Source organism: Canis lupus, chromosome 7 (assembly GCF_003254725.2).
Source record: "Canis lupus dingo isolate Sandy chromosome 7, ASM325472v2, whole genome shotgun sequence".
Taxonomy (NCBI): Eukaryota; Metazoa; Chordata; class Mammalia; order Carnivora; family Canidae; genus Canis; species Canis lupus.
Window position 1 is genome coordinate 1302778 of NC_064249.1, and position 24312 is coordinate 1327089.

Genomic DNA, 24312 nt, shown 5'->3' on the forward strand with positions numbered 1-24312 from the left:
AGGACAGGCCCGGGGTATGGGCCGCCCCCCCAGCCCTGGCACAGAGGTCGCATCCCAGAGGGCCGCCGCGGGTCGGGGTGCGAGGAGGCCTGCGGGGACCACGGGGAGCAGCGTCACTAAGCCCCCCTGCAAGCCTGGGCCGGGGGAGGAGACCCCACCACTGCAGGAGGTTGGGGCTCAGCAGCAGGATGCAGCCGATTTAAAGACAAGCACAAGTGGAAGGGTTCCGGGGCGCCTGGGCTTGTGGGCCGGCCCTCGGATGTGCCACATGCGCCCCAGGAGTCCGGAGCACGAGCAACGCAGTACCCGACAGGGCCAGTAACTACCTGGCCACCTCCGCGTCAAAACGCTTGGCGGGAGAACAGGCAAGGCTTCCCATGGCCACAGGGGCCACAGGGGCTGAGGAGCCCCCGCGAGGCCTTTGGCCAGGGCAGCCCGGGTGTAGCAGGGAGTGCGGGGAGGATCCGGGCGGCCTGGACCTTGAGGTGGAAGGATGCCTGGCAATTCAGCCTCCACCGGCCACTCCCACAACGAGGACCGAGGCCTGCCGACCTCCCGGGGCTCCCTCCGCTGCAGCAGGAGCACCCGGACACCTGGGTCCTGCCTGGAGGCCTCCTCAGCAGCTCCGGGCAGGGCAGGGCAGGGGAGAGAAAGCCAGAGTCCCTGAGCCCCGACATCCCTGCAGCTCTCAGGAGTCAGACTCTCTCAGGGCGATGTTGCCCCTTACGGGGCCAAGGGGGGCATAGCCTCTAGGACACAGGGCCTCCAGGTGCGGGCCTCCCGGCCTCCCGGGGCACCTCCCAGCACCTCCTTCCTCCTCACTTGCCCCGGCTGGCTGGGAGAAGCCCCGGGGGCCTGGAGGAGGGGCTCGCGACAGGTGGGGGGGGATTGGCTGGAGAACACGGGAAATGAACTTGAGCAGAACGTGGGGGGGGGCGACTTAGGTTCTGCTCCAGTTTTCAACACTGGCACCCCCAAGAAAGGGTGGCTGGAGCAAGGGGATGGAGGGGAAGGGGGGGCTGGCAGGGCCACCGCAGAGGTCCCTCACCGCGCCCCGCAGGTTGTACAGGGAGTGAAGGTCTCACGACGGCCCTGTCATGGAGCAGCCCCCGCCACCCGGCAGGCCCGGGTCACAGCGCATCCTGTGCTTCTCCAGCCACTCGGCAAAGCACAGCATCTCCCCACTGCGGGCTAAGGAAACCAAGCTTGGTCCCAGCCTGGTGATGAGAGAGGGGACAGCAAGAGCCGGGGGGGCCGGGCCAGGGGCCCCAGGAAGAGGGGACAGGCAGCTGGGGCCTCACTTCTGCCGCAGCCGGGGTTCTGGCCACAGCAGGGGGGGCCTGAGAGCTACACGTTCACCCGAGACCCTGAAGACCCGTCTGGGCGTGGAGGCCGCGGGCAAGCGTGCCTGATACCACCCGGGACTGTCCCCAGGGGCCGCAAACCGGGTCGTGGAGAAGCCCCCCCGGGGGACCCTGACAAGGGCACAGCACCGATCGTGGGCAGTGCGGCTGCTGCAGACGCCACCACCTGCCCCTCTGGGAGACCCCTCCCCCCAAATACTTTTTGGTTTCCGACAAGTTTCCATAGCAACCCAAGTCCCCATCAGCCAGAGGGTTACCATGGAGACTTAACTTGGCTCTGCGTCCACCGCTAAGGAGGGTCCTTACACCTTGTCTGTCAAGCGAAGCTCCGGGGGGCTGAGGCGCTGGGGGCCGGGGCTGACGGCCCGCCAGGCCCCGCAGGAGGCCCCGGAGCGGAGCAGCGCCGGGCCCTGCTCCCCACGGGACAGGGATGTGGGCTCCAGCCCTCGGGCCCCCCTGGTTCTCCCTCCAAGGTGCTGCCTGGCTGGGTCCTCAGACCACGCGCCTGGCCCTGCTCTCCCTTCCTCGGGGAACCCCTCCCGAGCTCCAGCTGGCTCAGCACCCACGGTCCTCAGCATTCCGGCCCCACGTATGGACTCGGTTGACACACTTCCTCCAGCTGACCATCAACAGTCCCACGCCCGGGCCTGGGCAGGGCCGGCCTCCACCCGCTGCATGCCTCTCTCTACGTGCCCGTGGCTGCACCACCCCACGGCCAGGCCTTCCCGTTAGCGGGTCTCGTCCTCCCGTGGGGCTGGAGGCTCTCACGCATGGCCCGCTGCCTCGCTTTGGATTTCTGCCTTGGGCTTCGGGAGGGAGGCAGAGGGCTGGGAACGGCCAGTGGTGATGGGCTTGACACTTCTGGTTGTAAAAAAGGAGGGGGGACGTGAGGTCGATTCGCACTTTGGGGAGCTGGCAACCCGGTCTACGGGTAATGAGCAGCTGCTTCGCTGTTTCTCAGGCTCCCCTGCGCCCTCCCTCCCGCCGCACTGCTCACCAGCCGCTGTGCCAAGAGAACACAGCAAGAAACGAAATCGGGCAAGTGTGTGCCTCCCACGACCGTGCCTTACAAATCAGCTCGCGCCTCTTCGCTCCTATATGCCACGGCCTGTTGGTGGGGCCCGGCCTGCCCACGTGCCGGAAGCGCTGGGCTCGAATCCCAAGAGCGAGCCATCGAGTGCGGGGACACATTCCTACCGCGCCCTGAAATAAACTGCTAAGACTTTTGTTGCATTCTCACGGAGCCTTAAACAATAAATCCGCTAAAAACAGTGAAAGTGGTTAAGCTCACTCTTTTTTTTTTTTTTTTAAGCCTGCAAAAAGTGTCATGTTTAAAAATAACAGCAGTATTTTTTTTTTTTTTTAAAGACTGAAGTCAAGCTCTTTGCACCCAGAACAGTCGTACTTACTGACTGGCCCGTGGGCTGAGTTCCGCATGCGGGACCCCAGGTACCCCGGAGGGCCTTCACCTCCACCTGCATCTGCACTGGTCTGTGGTGACCACAGTGCAGCCAAGCCTGAACACCTGCTAGCCTGTGGATTCCCAGGGCCCAGGCGTGTTATAGGGTCCTAGGCTCACCTTCCAGAAGTACCTGAGGCCGGCTGTGGCCACAGGGATGAGGTGTGCGGGCCTCCTTAGAGCATCACCGCCGTGGCCTGGAGGGACCGCCCCACCCGCGGCAGCTTGGCAGTCCACACCGCTCAGTGCTTGAGCGTACGGGGTGTCTGGCGCTTCCCATTAGTATGACCTTGGGCAAGTAACTTCGGCTCCCCGTGCCTCAGTTTCCTGGCCCATAAAATGTGAAAGAGGCGACAACCACACATGTCCCAAAGAGCGGCTGTGAGGATTAGCTGGACTATTACCCGTAGATGCCAGCACCTGCACAAAGGCAACGCTCTCTTACCCCAAGAGAGAGTCAGGAGTCCTACACCTCGTTCCCTGCGCTTGCAAAGACCCTTTCAGGCTCTTCAAATCACAGACTGCAACTATCCTGTGGGTCGTGGCATCAGTTTAGTGGATTGCGACCCACAGTAGGGAAAAAAAAAGACCATATATGATAAAACAGAAAAATCACGTACATTATGCATAGTTAGTGCAGTTTCATAAAACTTTTGGCTCGACGTGTATATACTGGATTTGCCGGAAAATGTCTTTCTTATGGGGGGCTCATGGTAAAGAAAATACTCCTTTAAAAAGCTTGAAAGACACATCTGTTGCCCGTTAGGGAGAAGCTCAGTGTGAGTTCTGGGTCCTGTCCTGAGAGATCGCGGGGAAGGAAGAGCTAGGAAGGCCTCGGCGGACGGAGGAGACTGGACGCGGCTCACGGGGTCGGGGTGGGACAGAGGGCAGGAGGCCAGGCCTGCGACGGAGGAAGGACTGGAAAAGCCTCTCTAGAGAGTTTCACCTCAAGACAACCCTATATGCCCCATTAGAGATAAAGGCGGGCGTCCGGTGAGACCAGGGGCACGGGGCCCATGGGAACCAACAAGGGCCCCTTTGTGGGCCAGGCCTGCTGCCGGGGCCGCCGGGAGCTGGGACACAGCCACGGACTGCCCACAGACGCCCTGGCTCGCCCGCCCTGCGCTGGGTCTCCCAGGGAGGCCGCCCGCACGAGTTCTCGCACCCACGACCTCACCTGCTCCTGCCCACGGCTCCCGGCGCTACACAGGGTGGGGAAAGCATCCCCTACTTAGAAGAGACGAGCAAGCGAGGCCCCTGGAGGTGGCAGGATCTGCTCAAGGTCGCCTAAGGGCTGGCTCAGGGCGCGCAGCCTGCCTGCTGGTCAGGCAGGGCTCCCTGTACCGCACCTGCACACACGGGTGCAGAGATGGGTGGTGCAGGCGGCGGGGCAGGGGCGGCCTTGACGAGGAGGCTCCCGCGCACGGACGGGGCTCCCCAGGTCCGTCCATGGAAGGAAGGCATGGGAACGGATGCAAAATGTCACACTCGGTTAGGTCCCGGGAGGGTGGGAAGCCCCCTAGGAGCTGGGCCGTTGCTCCACCTCCAGGGCCCTCGCACGCGGGCGGCGCCGTCTGGGCTCAGCGGTCACGGTCACGGGCTGCCTGGGGCAGCGGAGGAAGCAGGCCCTCCTGCCAGGCCGGCAGCCCCTACGCCTCCTACGCCTGGGCGCCCGGGGCACCGGGGTCGACACCCGAGGCTGCAGGTGGGGCCACTGCTCCGGCCGCACCAACAGCGTCGCCATCACCACCATCCTGCGTGCAGCCGCCGCCAAAGCACCGGCAAGACCACCACCGTCATCACTGCTGCCACCGCCAAGACCGTTACCGTGCCGGCCACATCCCTGCCGCCACCACTACCGCCGGGGCCACGACCACCCCGGTGCTCCGGGCACCAACTGTCCCTCTCCCACGTCATCTCCTGCAGGGTCTCAGGGCCCAGGACGCTAGGACTGGCCTCATTCTGATGAGCAGGGAAACTGAGGCAGGCTTCTCTGATCCCAGGGACACTCAGCCCAAGGAGGACAGGGGCTCCGGGGCTTCAAGGGCCTCACGCAGAGACCATGGCTCCTGTACTCTCGGGCCATGGGGACCGCGGGCCTGGCGGGGCCTGCGTCCCTGCTCCTCCAGGCAGCGGCCTGGCCCTCCCCAGGGGCGTCGGCCACAAGAGGTCCCCTGGAGCCACCCCACAAGCCAGGGAAGCCAGCTCCCGCAGCCCTCAGCTCCCACCGAGAGGTTACAGGAGCCTCCATGGGCAGGAGGACCCGTGCAGGGACTTATCGGAGCGTCTTCAGGAGGCTTCAGAGCCACAGGGAGAGACAGGTGTGTCTGGTACTTGACCCGGATACCTGGGTGCGGCCAGCAGCAGCCATCGGCGGACGTGGGGCTGTGACAGGCGTCCTCCCATCCCCGCGGCCCTGGGCTGACCTCCCCAAACAAGGCTCACGGCCCAGGAAGAGACACCGGGAGGCCTGGATCCGGGTCCTCCATCTGCTGCTCACCGGGTGCGGGACCTGAGGCAAATTTTCCCTTTTGGCAGCTGGGTGCTCTCACTGTTAAGGGGACGGGAGGGCCGATCCCGGAGGGTCCCTTCAGGTTCCGACAGCAACGGCCTCCTGCGGCCGCACCCGCCACCCTCCCCGGGGAGAGCACCCACCGGCGGGGACCCCTCGTCCCACTCCTTCATTTCAAGGACCTGCTGGGGGAGCCACATCAGCCTGTCCTAACTTTTTTATTTTTAATTTTTAAAAAGATTTTATTTATTTATTCATGAGAGACAGAGAGAGAGAGAGACAGAGACCCAGGCAGAGTGAGCAGCAGGCTCCATGCGGGGAGCCCGACGCGGGACTCGATCCCGGGACCCCGGGGTCACGCCCTGAGCTGAAGGCAGATGCCCGACCACTGAGCCACCAGGTGCCCAGGATGTCCTAACTTTAAGGTCTGAGGAATGGGAGCTTAATTAAAATTTAGTGGGGGAAGGCGCCAGGCCAGGAGTCAGAAGCGCTCTGGGTGCTCCCAGGCTGGGCCTACTCCCTTCTGGGCCCCCGGCCTCAGTTTCCTCCTCTGCCAAAGGAAGGGCTTGTGCCTCGTTTCCAGGTTTGACACTGCGACGCTGTGGCTGGCTGTGACGCCAGGGACCTGGAGACGCCCCCTCCTCCCCCCCCCCCCCCCCCCGCGCCAGGCTGCCACGCTTGCTGAAGGAGCCTGGCTTTGTGGAGAGCGAGCTGGGTGCCCTCACCTCTATTCTTGGCTCTTGCTCTTGGATTCCATTCAGAGAAATCCTGACAAGTAACATGCCAGAGGGTGGCCGCCTGCCGGCTTTGCAAGGAAGGCCAGATGGAGACACGCACTTCCCTGCTTCCCAGAAACCCCGGAATCCTCAAATCTGCAGGCCCTCGACGTCTCCGGCCAGGAGGGAGCCGGGGTTGAGAGGCAGCCAGCCCGACCAGGGGAAAGGCAGACGGCCGTCCCTCCCCTCCTTCTCCAGGTCACAGGCTGGGGGATACCCTCCCAGCGAGGAAGGAGCTGAGGACGCCAGGTGCCACAGGGATGGGCATGAGGTCTCTGGCTTCCTCTGCCCATCCTTCCCGGCTCTCCCTCGCTACTATCACTCGTCTCCGGATCTCTCCTCCGTGGGTATAAAGGACACTCGCTCCGCCACCCTCACACGCCACCCCCCACCCCATCTGTCTTTTCTTCCAGTCTTGTTTCCTACACTCAGAGATGCTTGAGATAATATATAACTTTTTTTTTATTTTACTTTTTGGTAAGGAGGGAGGCAAGACAAGAGTGGGTGTGGGGACAGATTCCCTTCCAATGATGTCTGGCTCAGGCTGATGCTAGTGTCAGCTTGCATTCCCTCAACACGTAGGGACCCAGAAGCAAGGAGGAAGCAAGAGATAGAGACGCTCGCGGGACTCCCGGGTGGCTCAGTGGGGGACGCCTGGGTGGTTCAGTGGTTGAGCATCTGCCTTCAGCCCAGGGTGTGACCCCGGGGTCCTGGGATCGAGTCCCACGTCGGGCTCCCGCGGGAAGCCTGTTTCTCCCTCTGCCTGTGTCTCTGCCTCTCTCTCTTTGGGTCTCTCATGAATAAATAAATAAAATCTTAAAAAAAAAAAAAAAGAAAGAGACGCTCACCATGGGCTGGGAAGGAGGGGATGGGGAAGATGATGGGCATCTGGAGACCCATCCCTCGGCTCCGCAGCTATTCCCTCGGGCCTCAGGTCCCCATCCCAACAGGACTCCCCTTTGACATGTGACCCTCACCTGTCCACCCAGAGCCCCCTGCTCCTTTGCTTCCCTCACACCTGAGTCTGAGGACTTGAACTGGATACCAATTATAGTCAAAAGTGATCAAAAGAAACTAGAAAAGCAAAACGGCTATCCCTCCCCACCCCAAATCTCAAGGAGACGGAATGGCTTTTCATTTGTTTGTCTTCTGGGTTTTGTTTTGTTTTGTTTTGTTTTGTTTTTACACTGGCACAGATAATTGAGAGAGGAGCGCGTCTGCAATGTGGAAACTCCAAACCTCAGCAGGTTTGCTATCGGGCTGGGAATGGGCAGGAGGCACAGGCGATGCTGGCCTCGTGATGAAGCTTATTCCCCTGCAGTGTGGCTGCAGGAGAGAAGCCAGCAGTTCTGAGCAAGGCCCCGCCTGGGTCTGTTGGCCAAGGAAGGAGTGAGGGTGACCTGAGTGTCCTCAGGAGGCAAGGCCCTCTGTCCTCACACCTATGGCTCGTGCCCTCATCGCCTCGTCCTTCCAGACACAGAGGCGGGAGGAGAACAGAAGGCTTTTCAAAGGCTACTCTGCACCTGGCGGTTTCCTGTTCAGGATGGTGCTGGTCGCAGGTGGGAACAGAGATGGAGGGCACGCATCACCCTCGCCACCCCCGACGCTGAGCCCCCAGCCACAGGCATCTCATTTCCAGGCCAGCAGCTGAGCTCCAGGCACTCACAGGCACCACGAGAGGCAAACCGTGCGGAGCTGAGCCCAGGAAAGAGAAGTGCAGAGGGTCATGCGGCTCTGCGGCAGTGGCTGAGGCAGGGTAGAGGGGCCCAGCGGGAGGATGCCCTGAGCACAGCAAGGGGAGAGGGCTGGGAGAATGGGGGCTGCACTGCGGAGAGGGGAAGGTCGGGAAGGAAGAAATGCGGGTGGGAGGACGCTGGCGTTTTTTAATCAAATGCAAATTTAAGGCAGCCGGCAAGCAAACTGACGTGTCTAATTTCTGTGTCTGCAGCTTGGGCGGTGTTTGGAAAGAAACGAGCGTCCTGGGGGAGATGCTTCTTGAGAACTTGCTCAGCACACACAGAAAAGACCCACAAACAAGTCATCTGGTAAACTCAATGCTGATGAGACAGCACGACAGTGGCAGGGCCCAAGGACACCAAAAGGAGAGGAGGGGGCATCCTGGAGATGACGGGCCTGGCTGCAGGAGGGAGGGAGGAGGCGGGGAGGATGGCCGCAGCCTGGTGGCAAAGGGGGCAGTCGAGGGCCCAGGGAAACACAGGGATCCAAGGACAAACAGCCTGGGGGCTCCAGGGCACGAGGGCCCCATCTCCCCCACCAGAGGGGAGCTCCCCAAGGGCGACACTCCTGTTTCCCCCACCTGCCTGTGGGTCCTGGAGCATAGGACTGAACCTCCCCCAGCAGCGCACGGGCTCCTGAGGGCAAAGCCTTTGTCTCCCCGTCCGACTGGGGCTCCCAGGACAGGGGCCACGTCTCCTTCCTCTACAGCCTCATATGGTGGGGCTGGATAGACAGCGAAGGAATAATGCTACAAAGCCGTCCTTTACTGAGCTTCTGCATTGTGCTCAGAGCATTATGGACGTGAGCTCACCGACCCCTGGTAGCAGTCTCAGGCGAGAGCTATCATTCGACATATTTAACAAGTGAAGAAACTGCAGCTCAGACAGGATAAACTGGCCCAGGTCTCAAGGCTGGTATTACAAAGGATCTGAACTCAGGACGGACTCTGGGCCCCGTGCATCTGACCACTTTGGTCTGTGTCCTTCCTTCCTCCCTGGGCCCCCCAGAGAGCAAAGGTGAGATGGCTTAGGATATACAGAGCTGCTGCCAACAGCGTGAGTGGAGAAGCTGGGAACTTTATGATTGTGATTCAGAGATACAGTTTCAGCAGGAAACCCAATCCCTAGGCAGCGTGTGGGAAAATGGCACAAGTCCAGCCCCTGCCCAGCCCCAGGCTAGAATGGGCTCCTCTGGCTCAGAAGCTCCTCTGTGGCAAATCCCTCCCCATCCCCCATCGACATCCCACCCCTAAGGCAAAGCCAGGGGGCCTCCTCTCACGCCAGAGCTCTGGCTCCAACCTCATGCTCCTGGAAGTAATGGGTCAGCATCAAACCCATCCACCTGTTCTCCCCTGAGATAAGAGAAGGAGCCAGGATGTCTTGGCCTCACTCCTCCCCAGATGTCCTCCCAGCTGTGTGTTAACAGGCCACTGGGGTGGATTTCATGCTTCAGCCCCGGGAAGGACCTTTCAAGGACCACCAGGGGGGCCGTGAGCCGATGCAGGGAGTGGGAACGGGGCTGGACAATTTCTAAGGGCCTGGGATGGAGAGGGGACACAGAAGCCCAGGGTACAACGATGGGTCAGGTCTGAGTACCCTTCCCTACCCAGAGGTGGAGACGTTGCCAGTGTCACCCCCATCTAGATGAGACCCAGGCCCTGAGTTAAGCACTAGGGGCGGGTAATGAACTTGAACCACCTTCGACTCCCTTCCTCACATCTGCTTCCAGCTCAACCACTTTTCTCGTGGCGTCTCTATTTTCTTTTTGTCAAAGTCTAAACGACCACCAAGCGGATGGATTACCTTAAAAACTTTGGACAAAGCCAATGTGCTTCTCCTCTCTCCTCGGGATGGATCCCTCAGAGGCCACCCCTCTGCCCCTGAAAGAGGGACAGGGCAGGCATGGAGCGGGGCATCCACGTTCCGGCACGAGGGCAGGGGGCAGAAATGCCAGTCCGGGTACACAAGGAGCTGACTGGCACGCGTGGAGCGGAGCAGAGCAGAGGGAGCAAGGACGCCGAGCAGGTGACGCAGCTCAGGACAGCAAGTTTCCTTCACTACAGAAGCCTGGCTGGCCCCTGCAAGACAGCTCTGCGTCCGTGTCCTACGCTAAGCTCCCCTTTGGCTTAAGCTGCCTCCAGGGGGCTTCCACGTGTAGAGCTGGGCATCTGAGCGAAAACATCAGAGCTAAACTGAGACACGGTCGATAACGAGCCAATCTGTGAATGAAGCCACTGGAGTCCCTGGTTGACGCTGGGGTCTGCAGAGCCAGAGCGATTAGGAAGGACAGGGTACCGGTAAGCCCGCCGGGGAGAGGCCGGGCGCGCCAACTCTGCTGATCCTTGTGGCATGCCAGGTGCCCCCACGGAGTGGGTACAAGCCCCATTCTAGACAAGAACAGGCTGAAGAAGCGTAGGGACAGCAGCTGGCAGGCAGCAGAGCGGACCCGAACCCTCGCACACACGGCATTTCCTATTACCACCGCAGGCACTCAGGTCCCGGGGATACACAGGACCCCAGGCCCAGGGCAAGCACCGAGTCTTGACACGTACCTGTGCCCACGGCGTGGGCTGTCGGGGCAGGTGCGCAGGGGGAGGAGCGAACCCAGACGGTGGGGAGGGCAGAGGAAGAGCATCAACCCCAGACTCCGCGAGCATGTTCGGCTCCCGGCTCCCCGTGCTACTGCTCTTCCACAGGAGACACCAGAATGGAGACGGCTCAGGAGCGAAGGAAGGGCCGGGCAGCCACCCAGGAGGGTCGGCCACACGTGTGGACTCCAGGCCGGTGCTCTCTGCTGGCGGGAGGCCCTGGGCCACGGTGCTTGAGGGGGCAGGTGCGCGAGCCGCACGGCCGGGGGTCCAGAATGTCTGGAGGGCATGGGAAGCAAAAGGATGCTGCTTCTTACGCAAGAGGCAGTGCAGTCTATGGTGAAATGGATGAGCCTGAATCAGGCCTTGTTTGAACCTTAGCTTGACCATGGACTGGCCAGGTGACCTCGGACAAGCTGTGTGGCCTCCTGGGACTCCTCTAAGTTCCCGCATACCTCGGCCTTGTGCAACAGTGGGGTGACCAATCTACAGAGAGGCACCGGGCATGGGAGGAAGCGGATACTGGCTGTTAAAAAACACAAAACACCCTCATACCAGCAGGCATAGTAAGTGTCCCTCGGGCCCTCGAGCGCTCCTCCTGCCACCCTGGTCACGTGGGCCCTTCCCGGGGACTCCCCCAACTCGGCGTCCACGGGGTTAACATCCGGCCTAACAGAAGGCCCCCGGCAGTCCTCTCCAGCTCTGCAGCCTGCAGCAGTTGTGAAATATTTTGCACGTGACCCTTGACTGATTTCTCATTGTGAGGATGAGTGGGTTTATGCAAGCAACGCGCTCAGCACGGCCGGCAACAGTGAGTGCTGGATAAATGTCGCGCGTTGTTTTGCAGATAATCTCCGGTGACTCCTGTAGGTGAGTTTAAGTGGTCCGCCACGGATCCTCCTCCGGATGGAGGTTCCTGACCGACCTCAAGAGCCCAGGCCTCGACTGAAGTCTCGGGCCCAGAGTGCTTCCTTCTCAGGAGCCCAAACCCTGCAGCCAGGCCCCCGGCGGCCCCAACGCTATGGGCTTAGCTGAGGTGCCAGGCAGGGGCTTGAGTCGGCTCCGGGTGGCAGCAAGAGCAGGGGCAGCCTCTCCACCTGCCTCCTGCGAGTGAACCCGCCCTGGGAGCAGGGTGTCAGGCAGCCCGGGGACTGAGGCTGGCCTCCGCGCCGGAGAAGGCCTCCACGCGTGGCTGCTGCCGCCCTTCAGGGCAGTGGGAGCAACAAGCAGCCCCGGCCGGTCTCCCTGCCCCAGCGAGCCCTGCTGCATGCCCTGGTGCCACATGGGGGTCAGGATGGCGGGGGGCCCCACAGTGAGCACGGCAGCAGCCCCTGACACCACGGCACCGGCAAGGCTGGGCGGATCCACGGAGGACAGGATCCACACGCTTGGGCAAGCCCTGAATTCTAGGGCCGCACCTCCTGGGACACCCAGATGCCAGGACAAGAGCAAGCCCTCTGTGACAAAACACGGTGACTCCTGTAAGGACGAAGCCCACAGCAAGGTCCAGGGCACGGCAACCAGAACGCTCTGGTGGCATCGTGAAGAGCGGAGGAAGATGAAGATGTGAGTGTAGGATAAGGCAGGGCGGGGGGCGTTCCCTTCACCCCCGGAGGGGCCATCTGCTCCAAGGGCTCCTCGCCAGCTAGTCCCGACCCAGTCCTCCCACTCCATCCAAGCAAAGCGGGATGACGGGAATGCACATCCCCTTGTGCCAAGTGTTTCTGATGCCTTTAAATAGCCCCCCAACTTCCCAGCCCCTTAGGAAGGCATCCTGAGGGGAACCAGCAGGCTGGGAGCTGGGGGGTGGCCCCCCATGACGTGGGCCTGCTCTCTGCGGGCTGGGCTAGGCTGGCCTGCCCTGGCTGTGGGCGCTCCCCGGGGCTGGGGGTACAGCACCAATCCCCGGGTGCACAGAGAGCTGGATCTCGGGCTACCTCAGAGCTGTTGCTCATCTGGGGGGCCACCTCTGGGCGCCGAGACGTCCTCTCTCTCGGTGCCTCTCGCCGCTGCAGAGGGAGCACGGGCGTCTTCACGCGAGCAAACAGACGCAGAACTTGAGAGAGGCCCTGGGCCAGCTGACCTCCCCCGCAGCAACCTCTCCAAAGGACCAAGGGGCACAGGGTCCTTCTGGGGACCCTTCGGGGCAAGCCCTGATGGCTCTTCCCGGTTCCAATGTTGCCCAGAGCCCAGAGCCCAGCCCCGGGCCACGCCGCTCAGGTCGGTCAGGCCCATCCCAACCGTCGCCCCCCCCCCCAGTCCGGTCTCATTCCCTCTCTCCCTCCCTTTGCCACCTCTTCCAGCCAACAGGACCCCAGAATTTTACCTTCCCATCACCTCCTCCTCCCTCTTCCAGCCCCTCCCATCTCTGCTGCCGGGATCCCAACCTTCTTTTGAAACCACAGCACTTCCCCAGGGCGTCCCCTCCATGCCCGTGGCACCCATGGGCACACGTGCCCCACGCACCGACTCGTGCTCCCCCTTAGCCTTTCTGAACTTTGCCACCGCACCTGCCACGAGCGCCTGGTGTGGGACTGAGCGTGACCTGCTCACCTCCTCATCCAGCTGTCAGAAGCCGGCCAGTGGGGCCCAGAGCCGCAATCTCAGGGGTGCACAGCTTCACCCACAGCACCTGCTTGATGGGCGGATTCTGAAGCTCAGCTGCCAGTGGGGGGACCAGGAGGCAGGACCGGGGGGGCCTCAAGGCTCCTGGAAGCAGCGTGTCATAGGGGCTAAGTCCAAATCCTGGGTCTGCTGCTCGCTCGCTCTACCAGCTCTGAGCAGATCGATCCCCTGTAGCTCCGTGCCTCGGTTTCCTCCCTAACCGGCAATAAGGCCAGGATCGCGGGATGATTGAGCACTGACTTATTACGCGTCAGGGCAAGACCGACGCCTCTTGTAGCCCAAGCGATTGACGTGTGTTTGTGATTACTGTTGGATGATCGTGGTCCCGGGGCCCACCTGCCCCCCCAGCAGAGGCAGGTCCAGGGAGGGGCCCTTCAGCCCGGGAAGGGGGGAGTCCTCGGCCCCATGGCAGCTGACGGAGCTGCAGAGAAAGCCAAGGCCTCCCGGGTGGCTGCCAGCTTCCCCAGAAGGGAAGGGCCTGTTTAGTGGGTCGCCAAGGGCAAAGGGAGCCCGTGTCCTGAGCGCCCGAGGGGTAACCAGCCCCCATGGTGCTGCTCTGGGAGAGAAGCCAGGAGGCCGAACCCCTGTAGCCTCTGCCTGGGGGTCTCTCGGAGGGAAATCATTCTACCCCGGTCGTATCTCAGACTCTCTCAGACCCGCCCGAGTCTTGCATACACCCAACACGTGCACACAAACGCACCTTCAGCTTGTGCAGATTTGCTGGAGGCCAGTGGGTGCTCCACGTGACGCACACTGGGCCCTGCACACCCTGTGTCCACACCCAGCTCCCACCTTCCCCACGCCCCTAGGGCTACCTGCGAGACGCCGTACCCCCCACGAACCCAGTACCTCCACACCCTCGGCTAAGTCTTGCTCTCAAAACACAGCGCTAGCCTCCTACCCAGCCCAGGGGCCCAGTTCCACTCCAGCTCTCCACGGAAGCAGGAGGGGCTTACGACCTTCTTCTACCTCCCAGACCAGACCACCCCCAACGGCAGCACCCCCCCGCCCCGGAGACCCAAAGGATGACCCCAGATCCCCTGGGTCCCAGCAGTGAACGCATGCCAGCGCCCCTTGGGCCTGCTGGGCTGTGCTCGCTCTTGGTTTCCACACCCCCGGGGCACAAAAGCTGGCACCCGAGTCGTCCACTACGGCCCAGAAATGAGAGGGCTGTGGGGGCCGCACCCACTCCCATGGCCCTGAAGCGTGTAATTGAGATGTCTAAAATAGAGCTGACCACGGCCCAGGCCCAGGCCCAGCCCCTGGGGAGCCCTGGCCGCCTTGCCGAGGGCTGGCTGGAGCCGACGCACCGTGTACAACAGCACCGGCAGCAAGACCTGGAACCTGCTGGAGCCAAGGCTCTCAGGGGTGAACCTGCAGCCTGCAGATGGGCTGGGCTGGGCGCTCTCCCACCCGCACCCCCACAGGCTCCCACCAGGTCCTCATTCTCCTCCACTGTGCGTCCCACCCTGCAACTTGCCCCTTGTCCTGCCAGAGGCCTAGATGCAGACAGAAGATGAACAGCCCTGACCCGTCCCATGAACTCCAGGCACACCTGCTGTGCTCGCCCACCCGTGGGTGGCACCGCTGGAGACAGAAACAGCTCGCCAGGCACCTTCCCAGTCTGCACCTGGATCTCCACTGGTCGAAAGGTAGCAGAGGCCTGTGTACACTGAACGAGGCAGGACGGAAGCCTGAGGGCCATGGTTTTGTCCCCTGCTGGGAGGCCCAGTCCCCAAAAGTGACATGAGGCAATGTGTGGGAAGCGGCGTCCCTCTGAGGGCTGACCTGGTGTCCCGAGGGGCCCACGCGGGGCCAGTGAGCTGCACCTGCCCCCAGCCCTTCCCCTGCATGAGAGGGAAGGCTGCAGGCTCCGGGGCCTTCAAGTGCTTGTGGGTAACCCACAGGGGGTGTGGGAGGAGGTCGGCCAGCGCGAATGAGAAACATGTGGGCCCCCCCGCCCCCGCCCCGCAGGCTGGCGGGCATGGGTTTCCAGGCGGCGGGGCGGAGGCCGGGTAGACCCACTGGGCCGTGCCAGGTGCCAGAGGCGACCTTCCCCGCAGGCAGGGGTGCGGTCCAGGTGGGGAGCCGACGCCCAGGGGCCAGGAATCAGGTGACCGGCTCCTCTCTCCACCAAGTCTTACTCCAAAACGAAAGACTAATAGAAGGAAAACCAGAGGAGGGGACAAAGGGAGAAAAGATAGGATGGAATACGGCTGAGTGTCTGACCTCCAGCATAAAAGGGGGTATCCGAGGGCTCCTGGGGGCTCGGTCCGTTAAGCGTCTACCTTCGGCTCAGGTCATGATCTCAGGGTCCTGGGCTCCAGCCCCACATCAACTCCCTGCTCCGTGGGGAGCATGCTTCTCCCTCTGCTCCTCCCCCTGTCACTATCTCGGTCTCTTTCTTTCAAATACATAAAGAAAATCTTTTTTTTTTTTTTTTTTTTTATTAAGAGAGGGAATATCTGAAAGGCAAGCCAACTTAACCTGTAAGGATCCAGATGGCGGGTTTGGACTCATGCGTGGAAATTCTCAGAAAGAAGACTCTCAGCCTAACAGGCTCTCCAATAATGAGCGCTTTCCAGGAAAACAAGGTAGTGAGCCCTCTGTCACTAGGAGTGTGTAAACAGAACACCCACCTGCCTCTGATGCCATAAGAGGGATTAATTTCAGCTTTAGGTGTGGGTGGCTCAACTAGATGTTTCCATTCTGTGGTTCCGTGAAATCCCAAGGGAATGGGGGGAGGGGGTCACGCTCCCTGGCTGTACCAGGAGCCGCTGCAGTATGCTGCAGAGGTGGAGCGGCCAGCAGGGTACTGAGCCCAGTGTGGGATGCTGGGGGCTGCTCAGCCGGCTCCCTGCAGGACTGGCTCCCTGCTGAGCCCCAGGGGGCAACCGGCACCTTAGCCCTCAGGGTCAGAGGCCACGGGGTGTGGGTACGTATGCGTGGAGGGGCAGCTGCAGAGAAGCAGAAAGTCACCGGGAGAAAATACCTGGTGCTGGCAGCCTAGGCTTGGGGACAGGTCTTGGGGGGGCAGCTGTGGCCACAGCAGCAGATATGTGCGTGGGGGCGTGGAGGACAACAGGAAGTATGAGGAAACACCCGAGAATTCCAGGGGACTTGGTCCTGTTGCCCATTCAGGGCTTGGGGCCACCCGGACGATAAAGGGCATCTCCCCCGGCTGGTTTACACTGCAGGGAAGTGCAGAAGCTCCAGGCAGTTCCCCTCCACCTGCTTCTCCCCAGAGCAGAGGAACCGCCCCCAAAGACTGGCTCAAGCATCCACCCACGACTGAGACGCAGAGCCCCGGCGGCCACGTGAAGAGAACAGCTTTGCTACCGCAATCTGAACAAGGAAATGGCCAAAGATGGGACCAGGACCGGGATGGGGCCCCCGGAAAGCACGAAGTCTTCACAGGGAAGAAAAAGTCGTGAGCAGGTGAGAAAAGAAATGTTCCCCTCAGTGTTAACCCCGAGGAAGGCAGAAGGCCTTGCAAGTGGAAGGTTCTGGGCCGTTTCTTCTCCACGTGCATGCTCACCTTCAGCCTGGGACTCCTCGAGCATCCTACAGCGGCCCGCTGTGCCCGGGGAAGGCCAGAGGTGGGCTTGGTGCTCGTGTCCCTGCTAGGCCTCGGGGAACCCATGGGAAGGCCTGGAGAGCAGCTCTGGGCATGGAGCCTCTGACCCGAGGGTGCTGGGCGAGCCTGCACAAAACCACCTGTGTCTGTCCTTTGGCCCTCAGTTCTTTTCTGGAGAACTCCTCTCTCCACCCAGACCCCCCAGTGGCCTGAAGAAAAAGGAAGTCATTTCTTACACCCCCCTCAGTTCAAAGCATCCCCAACACTCTGGAGGGTAAACCCCACCCTCACCACCCCCCTGCAACCCACATCAACCAAATGGCTTAGAAATGGATGACTTCCGTCTTCCTTCCCCTGTTGTGTTTGCTCTGAGCCTCGGGAGGGCCTGACTGTTGTCATGGCAACCCCTCCAGACACCTTCTTGAGGAAGTGGGACCAGGAATTCCAGCCACCTGGGTTCCTTTACACCCTGACCTTGAGCTGCCTTGGCTGTTCCACTTTGTCCCTTTGCCTTGAGGGCTGAGGAAAGGAAAACTGAATGTGCAGGGAGGGAGTCAACAGACTGATTTTCCTTTGAGATCCTAAGGCCCGGGGCTGCTGAGGCAGGAAGAGGGTGGTTTGGGATGGCAGTATGTATTTATTTATTTTTTTTTTATTTTTTTATTTTTTAAAGATTTTATTTATTTATTCATGATAGTTACACAGAGAGAGACAGAGAGGCAGAGACACAGGTAGAGGGAGAAGCAGGCTCCATGCAGGGAGCCCGACGTGGGATTCGATCCTGGGTCTCCAGGATCGTGCCCCGGGCCAAAGGCAGGCGCCAAACCGCTGCGCCACCCAGGGATCCCAGGCAGTATGTATTTAAATGGCCCAGGACCATCTTTCAAGCCTGATGTCCTTAATCTGCAGCCCCCTTCCCATCACGACAGGTAGGGAAGAGCCATGGGAGGGTCTCTTCCATTTCCAAGTGAGGAACCTGGGTCCTAGAGGAGGTCCCTGAGCTTAGAACTTCCGGACGGGGGACTCAGGACTGCAGCCTCCCAACCTACCCCCAGGCCCAGGTCTGCTGCCATTTCCTCCCTCGGAGCCAAACTGCCTGACGCGGACTATCGGACTATCGGCCCAGGTCCAAAGGCATCTGATTCCCGGGATTGGCTCATTTTCCCCTGGGCACTCACCCTTCAGTCTTCCAAGTTTCCAGGGTTCCCTGGTGGGACCCTAGTTATTTGGCAGCTTCCAAAGTTCCAAAGGGAAGGGGGCACAGAGCCTGCCTAGACCATCTGGGTCCCAGCTGATTTCTGGGAAAGGAATGATCGAATTTCAGCTCCTCTCTTTTATTCCAGAAAGGCTCTTACTTGGAGCGGCCTCCCCCCTCCTCCCCACCTGCTCCCAGAAATGGGGTCTTGGCAGCTTCTCGGTTCCGGGATGGCACCAAGGGATGTGTAACCTTTGACCCTTAGCCTCCCAGGTAGGTAACAAATACTCCGTTTTTAGCCACCATCCTGAGGCACTGAGGGAGCAGCCACTCTTCCCTTCAGAAGCCACCCTGCTCTCCAGCTAAGGCTGGTCCTGATGGCCTGGAACACCTTCACGTGCTCAGAGAGATTGACCCAGCTCTGTTGTCCCCCAGCCCCTGAAAGGCTCAGTCTACCCTCTGCCCCAACTCCAACCTTCACACAGAGGAGGGATTTTTGCCTGAAGGCTCCAGCTCCCACCTCCCCGTGGTGCCAAGCACCGTCCCCCAGGTCCTACCCACACATCCCACCCCTACCTTGGTCCTTAGAGCCCCAAGCAGTCCAGCATGTGTGCCAGACCTTCCACCCCTCTCCCCCCACCAGAGGTCTTAGCCCCTCCGTCCCCCTGCAGACTCAGCAGGGCAGGGCAGGGGCCTATGTCCAGAGACACTTGCCTTGGTCAGGCCCCTCCTGACTTGCTGACTCCCCTTTCTCCATTGGGCTCCCAAATGGAGCCAGTGACTTAGGGACACAAGCAGAACCAACCTGCCTTCCATGACGAGCTCAGAGATGGCCCTAATAAAGCTCTCGATGCTTTTGACCTTGCATTTTCTGCAACTGGGAAGTGGGGGCGGGGGTTGTCCTCTCCTTATCTCCAAGATTCCCCGAGTGGGTCTGTGGCACAAGTGTGCTTTGGGAATGACAACCGCTGAATAGGAGTAAGGGACCCCAGCTCAGCTTCTCCCGGTCTCCTGCCCTCCACCTCCACCCCAGCCAGCTCTAGGACTCTCCGGCAGGGTTTCCCAGGTGACCACCTCTTGAAGAACAGCTGCGAGGCAGCCAGGCCGTGGGGCAGTCCTGGGTCTCGCAGGTCTGGGGGGCAGCCCAGATAAGCTGGGTCATCCCAAATAAGTGAAGCCCTGACCTTGAAAAGGGAGCTGTGCCCTCTACTTTTCTGAGTCCCTAACACTCCCTTCCCCTCCCCAGGAGACAGTCAGAGACACTCAGTTCCTCTGCTCTAGCACCGTCCACACCCCTTGCACATCGGCCTCTAAGTGGCTGGGGAATTTTCCTCCGGAGCCCGAGCCCGCCTGCCTGCCTGCCTCCTGCCTCTTCTTGCCTCACACACCATTCAATTATCACCTCCTTCAGCTTAAAGACCTCTCCTTGCCAGTCCTCTAGCACAGGGTCCCCTTCCATTTTCTCCACGGCCCTCCTGATGCCTGGAATTAGGTCTCTGCTATCTGTCTCACCCCGCTGGGCTGTAGGTTCCGAGCGGGCCGCCCCCCAGCGCAGGGGTGACACTGCCCTTTGCAGGGGGAGGCTGCCCTGTTGGCTTGGGTGCCCCCAGCCCCCCGACCCGTCCCTGCGGGCGTGGGGCCTTCAGGACAGGGCTCTCTGGGGCCTTCGCCCGTGCAGCCTCCACGGCCCCCACAGAGCCCACCGGCGGCCTGCAGGGGAGGCTCCCCATCCACGGCTCCCAGAGGCTCCTGGCCGGTCCCCCCCAGGGTCCCCGCCAGGCTGCGGGGCGACACCCGCCCCGCCCCTCCACACCCGCCCTCCACGCCCCTTCCCAGCCCCCAGCGGGCCGGGCAGCCTGCTCCCCCGGGAAGCCCGGGTCCCAGCGCCCGCCACGCAGCCACCGCAACAAGTCTGCGGACCAGGGGCCCCCGGCTCCGGGCCTCCCTGCCGCCCTCCGCAGCCCTGCGGCCACTGTCCCGCGGGGGGCCGGGGCTCTCCGGGGAGGGCGAGCGCAGTTCCGGGGCCCGCTCCGGGTTTTTTGCATAGACCCTTCAGGCCTGGAGAACAATGGAGCAGCCCCGCGCTTCCTCCGCCCGAGCGAGCTTTGTTCCTCCCTTCCCGCCCGCTCGGCTTCCACCAGCCAAAGGGCAGAGGCTTCCCCGTCGACCGCGAGCCTCGAGCCTCTGCGCCCGGCGCAGCCCCCTCGGCTCTCTGCGAACACCGGGGGGCAGGGCTTGGGCCGGCCGGGTAGGGACCTCGTCCAGATGCGCGCAGCTGCCCGCCCGGCCCGGCTCCGGGCCAGGCCCCCACACCCGGGAAACCCGACGCGCGCTCCCGCCGGGATCCACAGAGGAAGCGGAGCCGCAGCTCTGCTCTGCTCGGGGGCCAAGCAGCCTTCACATCTGCTTCCCCCCATCCGTCCTCTAGATCCGGGGCTCGGTGGCCTCTCCCCAGCAGTGATGCTGGATGCTGGCTCGCCAGGCGCAGGGCGGGCGTGACGCAGCCCGGGTCTCCCTCCGCCCCAGGTCCTGCCATATTAGGGCTCCGGGCTTTAGAATTGGAGGAGGCCAGTGCGCTCCACTGCCGAGGCTCTGAGACCCGCACACCATTGTCCCGCCTCACCTCGGGCAGCGGGAGCGGGGCCTGGGCTCCTGCCCGGTGACGTCTCTAAGACGCGCGTTAGCCCTGCGCCTCTGCAGGGAGGCCGGCGGCCCTGCACATCTGGGCCCAAGGCCCCTCTCGACCTGAGCCAACGGAGCCCCCCCCCCCAGGAGGAGGAGGGGGAGGGGGAGGGGGGAGGAGAGGAGGGGGAGGGGAGGGGGCTGGCTCTCCCCACACCTTCCCCCAGCTGCCCAGGGGAGAGCCCGGGGCGGGGCGGGGCGGGGCGGGGCGGCGGGACTCACCCAGCATCTGGCTGAAGAGCAGCTGCTCCAGGTCTCCCAGCACCGTGACCACGAGCTCGGGGTCCACCTTGAGGAAGGCGCGCTCCTCCTGGCCCTTGGCGGCGGGCGCGGGCGCCGAGCCCTTCTGCGCCTTGGCCTTGCTGGAGAGCAGCTCGTCGTCCGACTTGCCGTCGTCGCTCACGGCCGCCTCGGGCGCCTTGCTGAGCGGCTTGACCTCGGCGTAGGGGCCGCGCGGGATGCGGCTGGGCTTCCCCAGGCCGGGCGCCAGCGGGGCCAGCGGGGTCTTGGCGCCGGCCGCCGGGCCGCCCTTGGCCTGGAAGAGCGAGTGCTCCGACTTGGACAGCGTCTTGGACATGAGCGGGGCCTCGCGGCCCTTGGCGCCCGCCTTGCCCAGGCCCTTGGGCGCCTTGGCCATGTCGTCGCTCCACTCGGGCTCGTACAGCTGCAGCTTCTTCTCCGAGTCGGTGAGGAACGAGAGGTTGGTGAGCGACTTCTGCTTGCGCAGGTTGGAGGCGGGGGGCCCGCCGGGCGCTCGGCCGTCCACGCTGCCGGACTTGAAGACCTTGAGCTCGGCCGCGCCGGCCTTGGCCGCGCCGCCTCCGCCTCCGCCGCCGCCGCCGCCGGGCGTCTTGGCGCGCTTGGGCAGCATGCCTCTGCCGTCCGCCGCCGCCCTGCGCCCGGCGCCCCGAGCCTCGTCCGCGCCCTCGTCCGCGCCGCCGCCGCTCAGCTCCAGCTCGGGCTGCGCGCTCTTGACGCCGCTGCCCAGCATCCTGCCCGCGAGGAGCGCATGGACGATCCGCGCGTCTGCAGGCCCGGCGGGGCGGGGGCGGGGCGGGGGCGGCGCAGGGAGGAGGCGGGGAGGGAGCGCGGGGAGCGGAGCGGAGGGGGAAGAGAAAGGACGGAAGGAGCCGCGAGGACGCGGCGGGGAGGGCAGGGCGCGAGGGCGCGGGGACAGAGAGCGGGGACGGGAGCCGGGAAGAGGGAAGAGCGAGGCCAGCGGGGGGCGGGGAGGAGGGGCGGGGCGGGGCGGGGAAACACAAATTAAAACGGGCGGAGCGACCCAAGGACGCGTGGGGCGGGGGGCGCGGCGAGGTGCTGGGGCGCGGGTCCCGGTCCCGCCGCCCGCCTGGGTCCCGCGGGCCGAGCGCGCTCTCGGCCGCCGCCGAGGGGAGGCTGCGGCTGCGGCTCGGGGCGCAGGAGGGAGGGGAGGGGAGGGGAGGGGAGGGGAGGGGAGGGGAGGGAGGGCGGAGGAGCCACCCGGAGGAGGGGAGGAGTGTGCGCGCCGCGGGGAGGGGGACGCGCGCGCGTCTATTTCTGGCCGGGGAGGGGGCGGTGTTTGCGGCCCGAGATCCAGGGGCGGGGGGGGGCTCCTACCAGGTCTGCGCCCCGCTCTTCACGCGGAGGCGGCACGGGTCCTGGGAGGGCACGGAGGGGGGGTGCCAAGCATCCGTCGAGATGCTGCGGGGCTGCGGGGCCGGAGGAGGCCGGCAGCGGGGCGGGAGGCCCTGCAACCAGGTTGCTGCTTCCCTCACCCCCACTCCAAACCGCTGCGGTTTCCCTCCAGGAGACTCCCAGTTCCACCTCACTGCGGTCTCTGAGGCTCTCGGCTGCCCTCCAGAGGTAGGGGGCACTGCCAGGGGTCGGGCACAGGGGACGCGACAGGCCCACTGGGGACGGGGCTCAGGGCGTGGAGGAAAGGACCAACCCTTGGGATCAGGAGCCTGGGCTCCCGGCCTAGTGGAGTGCGTGACCTTGTCAAAGTCATTGCACCCCTCTGGCTGGCCCTCTTCTCTGACGGTGGTTCTAATACCAGCTTACTGGGGAAAAGGGCTTTGGAACTGTAAAGCGCTTTGTCAAACCGAGGAAATCAGGTGGAGGCTTAGCGCCGGTCCCCTGCGGGCCTGACCTAAAGGGAGACTGCAGAGCAATTTAAAAAGGCAACATTTTCTTAAGCTTCCTCCTCCCTCCCACCTGGACTCAGGGAAGAAAGATGGAGTGGAAGGGGTAGAGGCCCAGAGGGAGGGAGCCAGCAGCAGCCGGCCTGGGGCTGTCCCTCAGTAGAGGGTGACACTGTCCATTCTCCCACGGCCTCCCAAGTCAGTGGTGCCAAGTGGCCTGAGCAAAAGGTTCTCAGGCAAGAAAGGGGGGGGGGGGACAGGGGAAAGCAGAGGGGATGTCTCTGGAAGCAAAGCTTGCTCCAGAAGAGGCAGGCCGCAGATGGGGAGCCACACACTGGGGACTGTAAAGCCCTAAGAACACTTTTTTTTAAGTGTATCTATGTTTTTAGTAATCTCTACGCCCAACGTGGGGCTCGAACTGATGAGCCTGAGATCAAGATGTGTATGCCCTTCCAACCGAGCCAGCCAGGAACTCTTTGCCAGAATGTGCTACCCATCAGACTATCTGCCGACCCCGTCCCCAACCTCCCTCTCCCTAGCTTCCTGCCTGTCCCCTTAGAAGCTGGAGAGCCCAGAGCCCGAGTCTCGTGGCTCACCCACTCCCGTAGTGCTAATCATCACAGCCTGCCTCGTGCGAGAGGTATTTGTGTACATGTCTGTCTCCTCCACCAGCACTGCAGCTTTCTGGGTGCAGAACCGTGTCTCTCAGCACCCCGCATGCAGCAGATGCTGCAACTGTGTTAGTCAAATGAATCTGGAGGCCCAAGTGCTGTACGCTCGGCCGTACCACCCTACATGGCTCTTGGGTCCTCCTAGCGCCCCCAGGACTCTCCCTTCCGTAATCCCGGGGCTGCAGTGAGATGCCACAAAATCTGCAAGGAGAGGGATGACCAAGAGGACGTGCTTCCTACCACAGCACCAAGAACACAGAGTTTTCAAGCAGAGGGGTGTGTGGTAAGAAGCATGGACCCCCGGCTGGGCCTTGGTTGACACAGAGAAACATGGAGAGTCCCCCGCCCGCCCCGCCAATGTCTGGCAGGGAGTTCAAAAGAGACAACACAGATCTGGGAAATAGCATCCTGACCCCGTGAAAAAGCAATGTCACATACACCAACACTCTCTCAGATGGAGACACACAGGGATGTGGATACTATCTGCAGGATGACAAGAGACTGAACCCCAGAGCAGGGACCCTGGCTGTCTCATTCAGTGCTGCAGCCCCAGAGTCCGGCCCTTCCTTAGCAGGTGCAGGAGACCTGTGAGCACAGGAGTGAGAGGCCGTGCTGTTGGGTGGAGTAGGTGGAGGAGGTCCTGAAGGCTTCCTGGAACCCGGAGCAGGATCAGTAGGGGAGGGTTCAGGCCAGGAGAGCAGGAAGCCAGAGGCTGCCCAGGCTCACGCCCCACGGCCTCAAAGGAGCAGAGGAAAGGGGCTGGGTGCAAAAATTTACCAGAACATCCAGGGGGCACATGCAGGCTGGCCTCAGGAGTCTGGACCTGGCGCTTAGGAAGCTCTGGTGAAAGGGACTTAGGCGGTATGGCCCCAGCACCTGCCGGGGTACAGGGAGCACCCAAAGGCTGGGGCCAGGCCTGGGATTTGCTCTCTAGGTGCTTATGAGGTCCTCGCACTTATGCCCAAACAGAAGATCCCAGCTCAAGGAAGGGACCGGGCCCATCACTG

General features: G+C 62.5%; 1 protein-coding gene across 5 annotated transcripts in view; it reads right to left on the minus strand.

The window, feature by feature from the left end:
* Positions 1-24312, minus strand: part of NAV1 (neuron navigator 1) — a 242873-nt gene that overhangs the window by 127557 nt on the left and 91004 nt on the right. For 4 of the 5 annotated variants that reach the window (XM_049112004.1, XM_049112007.1, XM_049112006.1 and 1 more), the window contains one exon: positions 20737-21540. The exons of the other annotated variant lie outside the window; for it this stretch is intronic. In XM_049112004.1, the coding sequence (XP_048967961.1) occupies positions 20737-21540 (804 nt within the window). The remainder of the gene's footprint in view (positions 1-20736; positions 21541-24312) is intronic. 5 annotated transcript variants of the gene reach the window in all.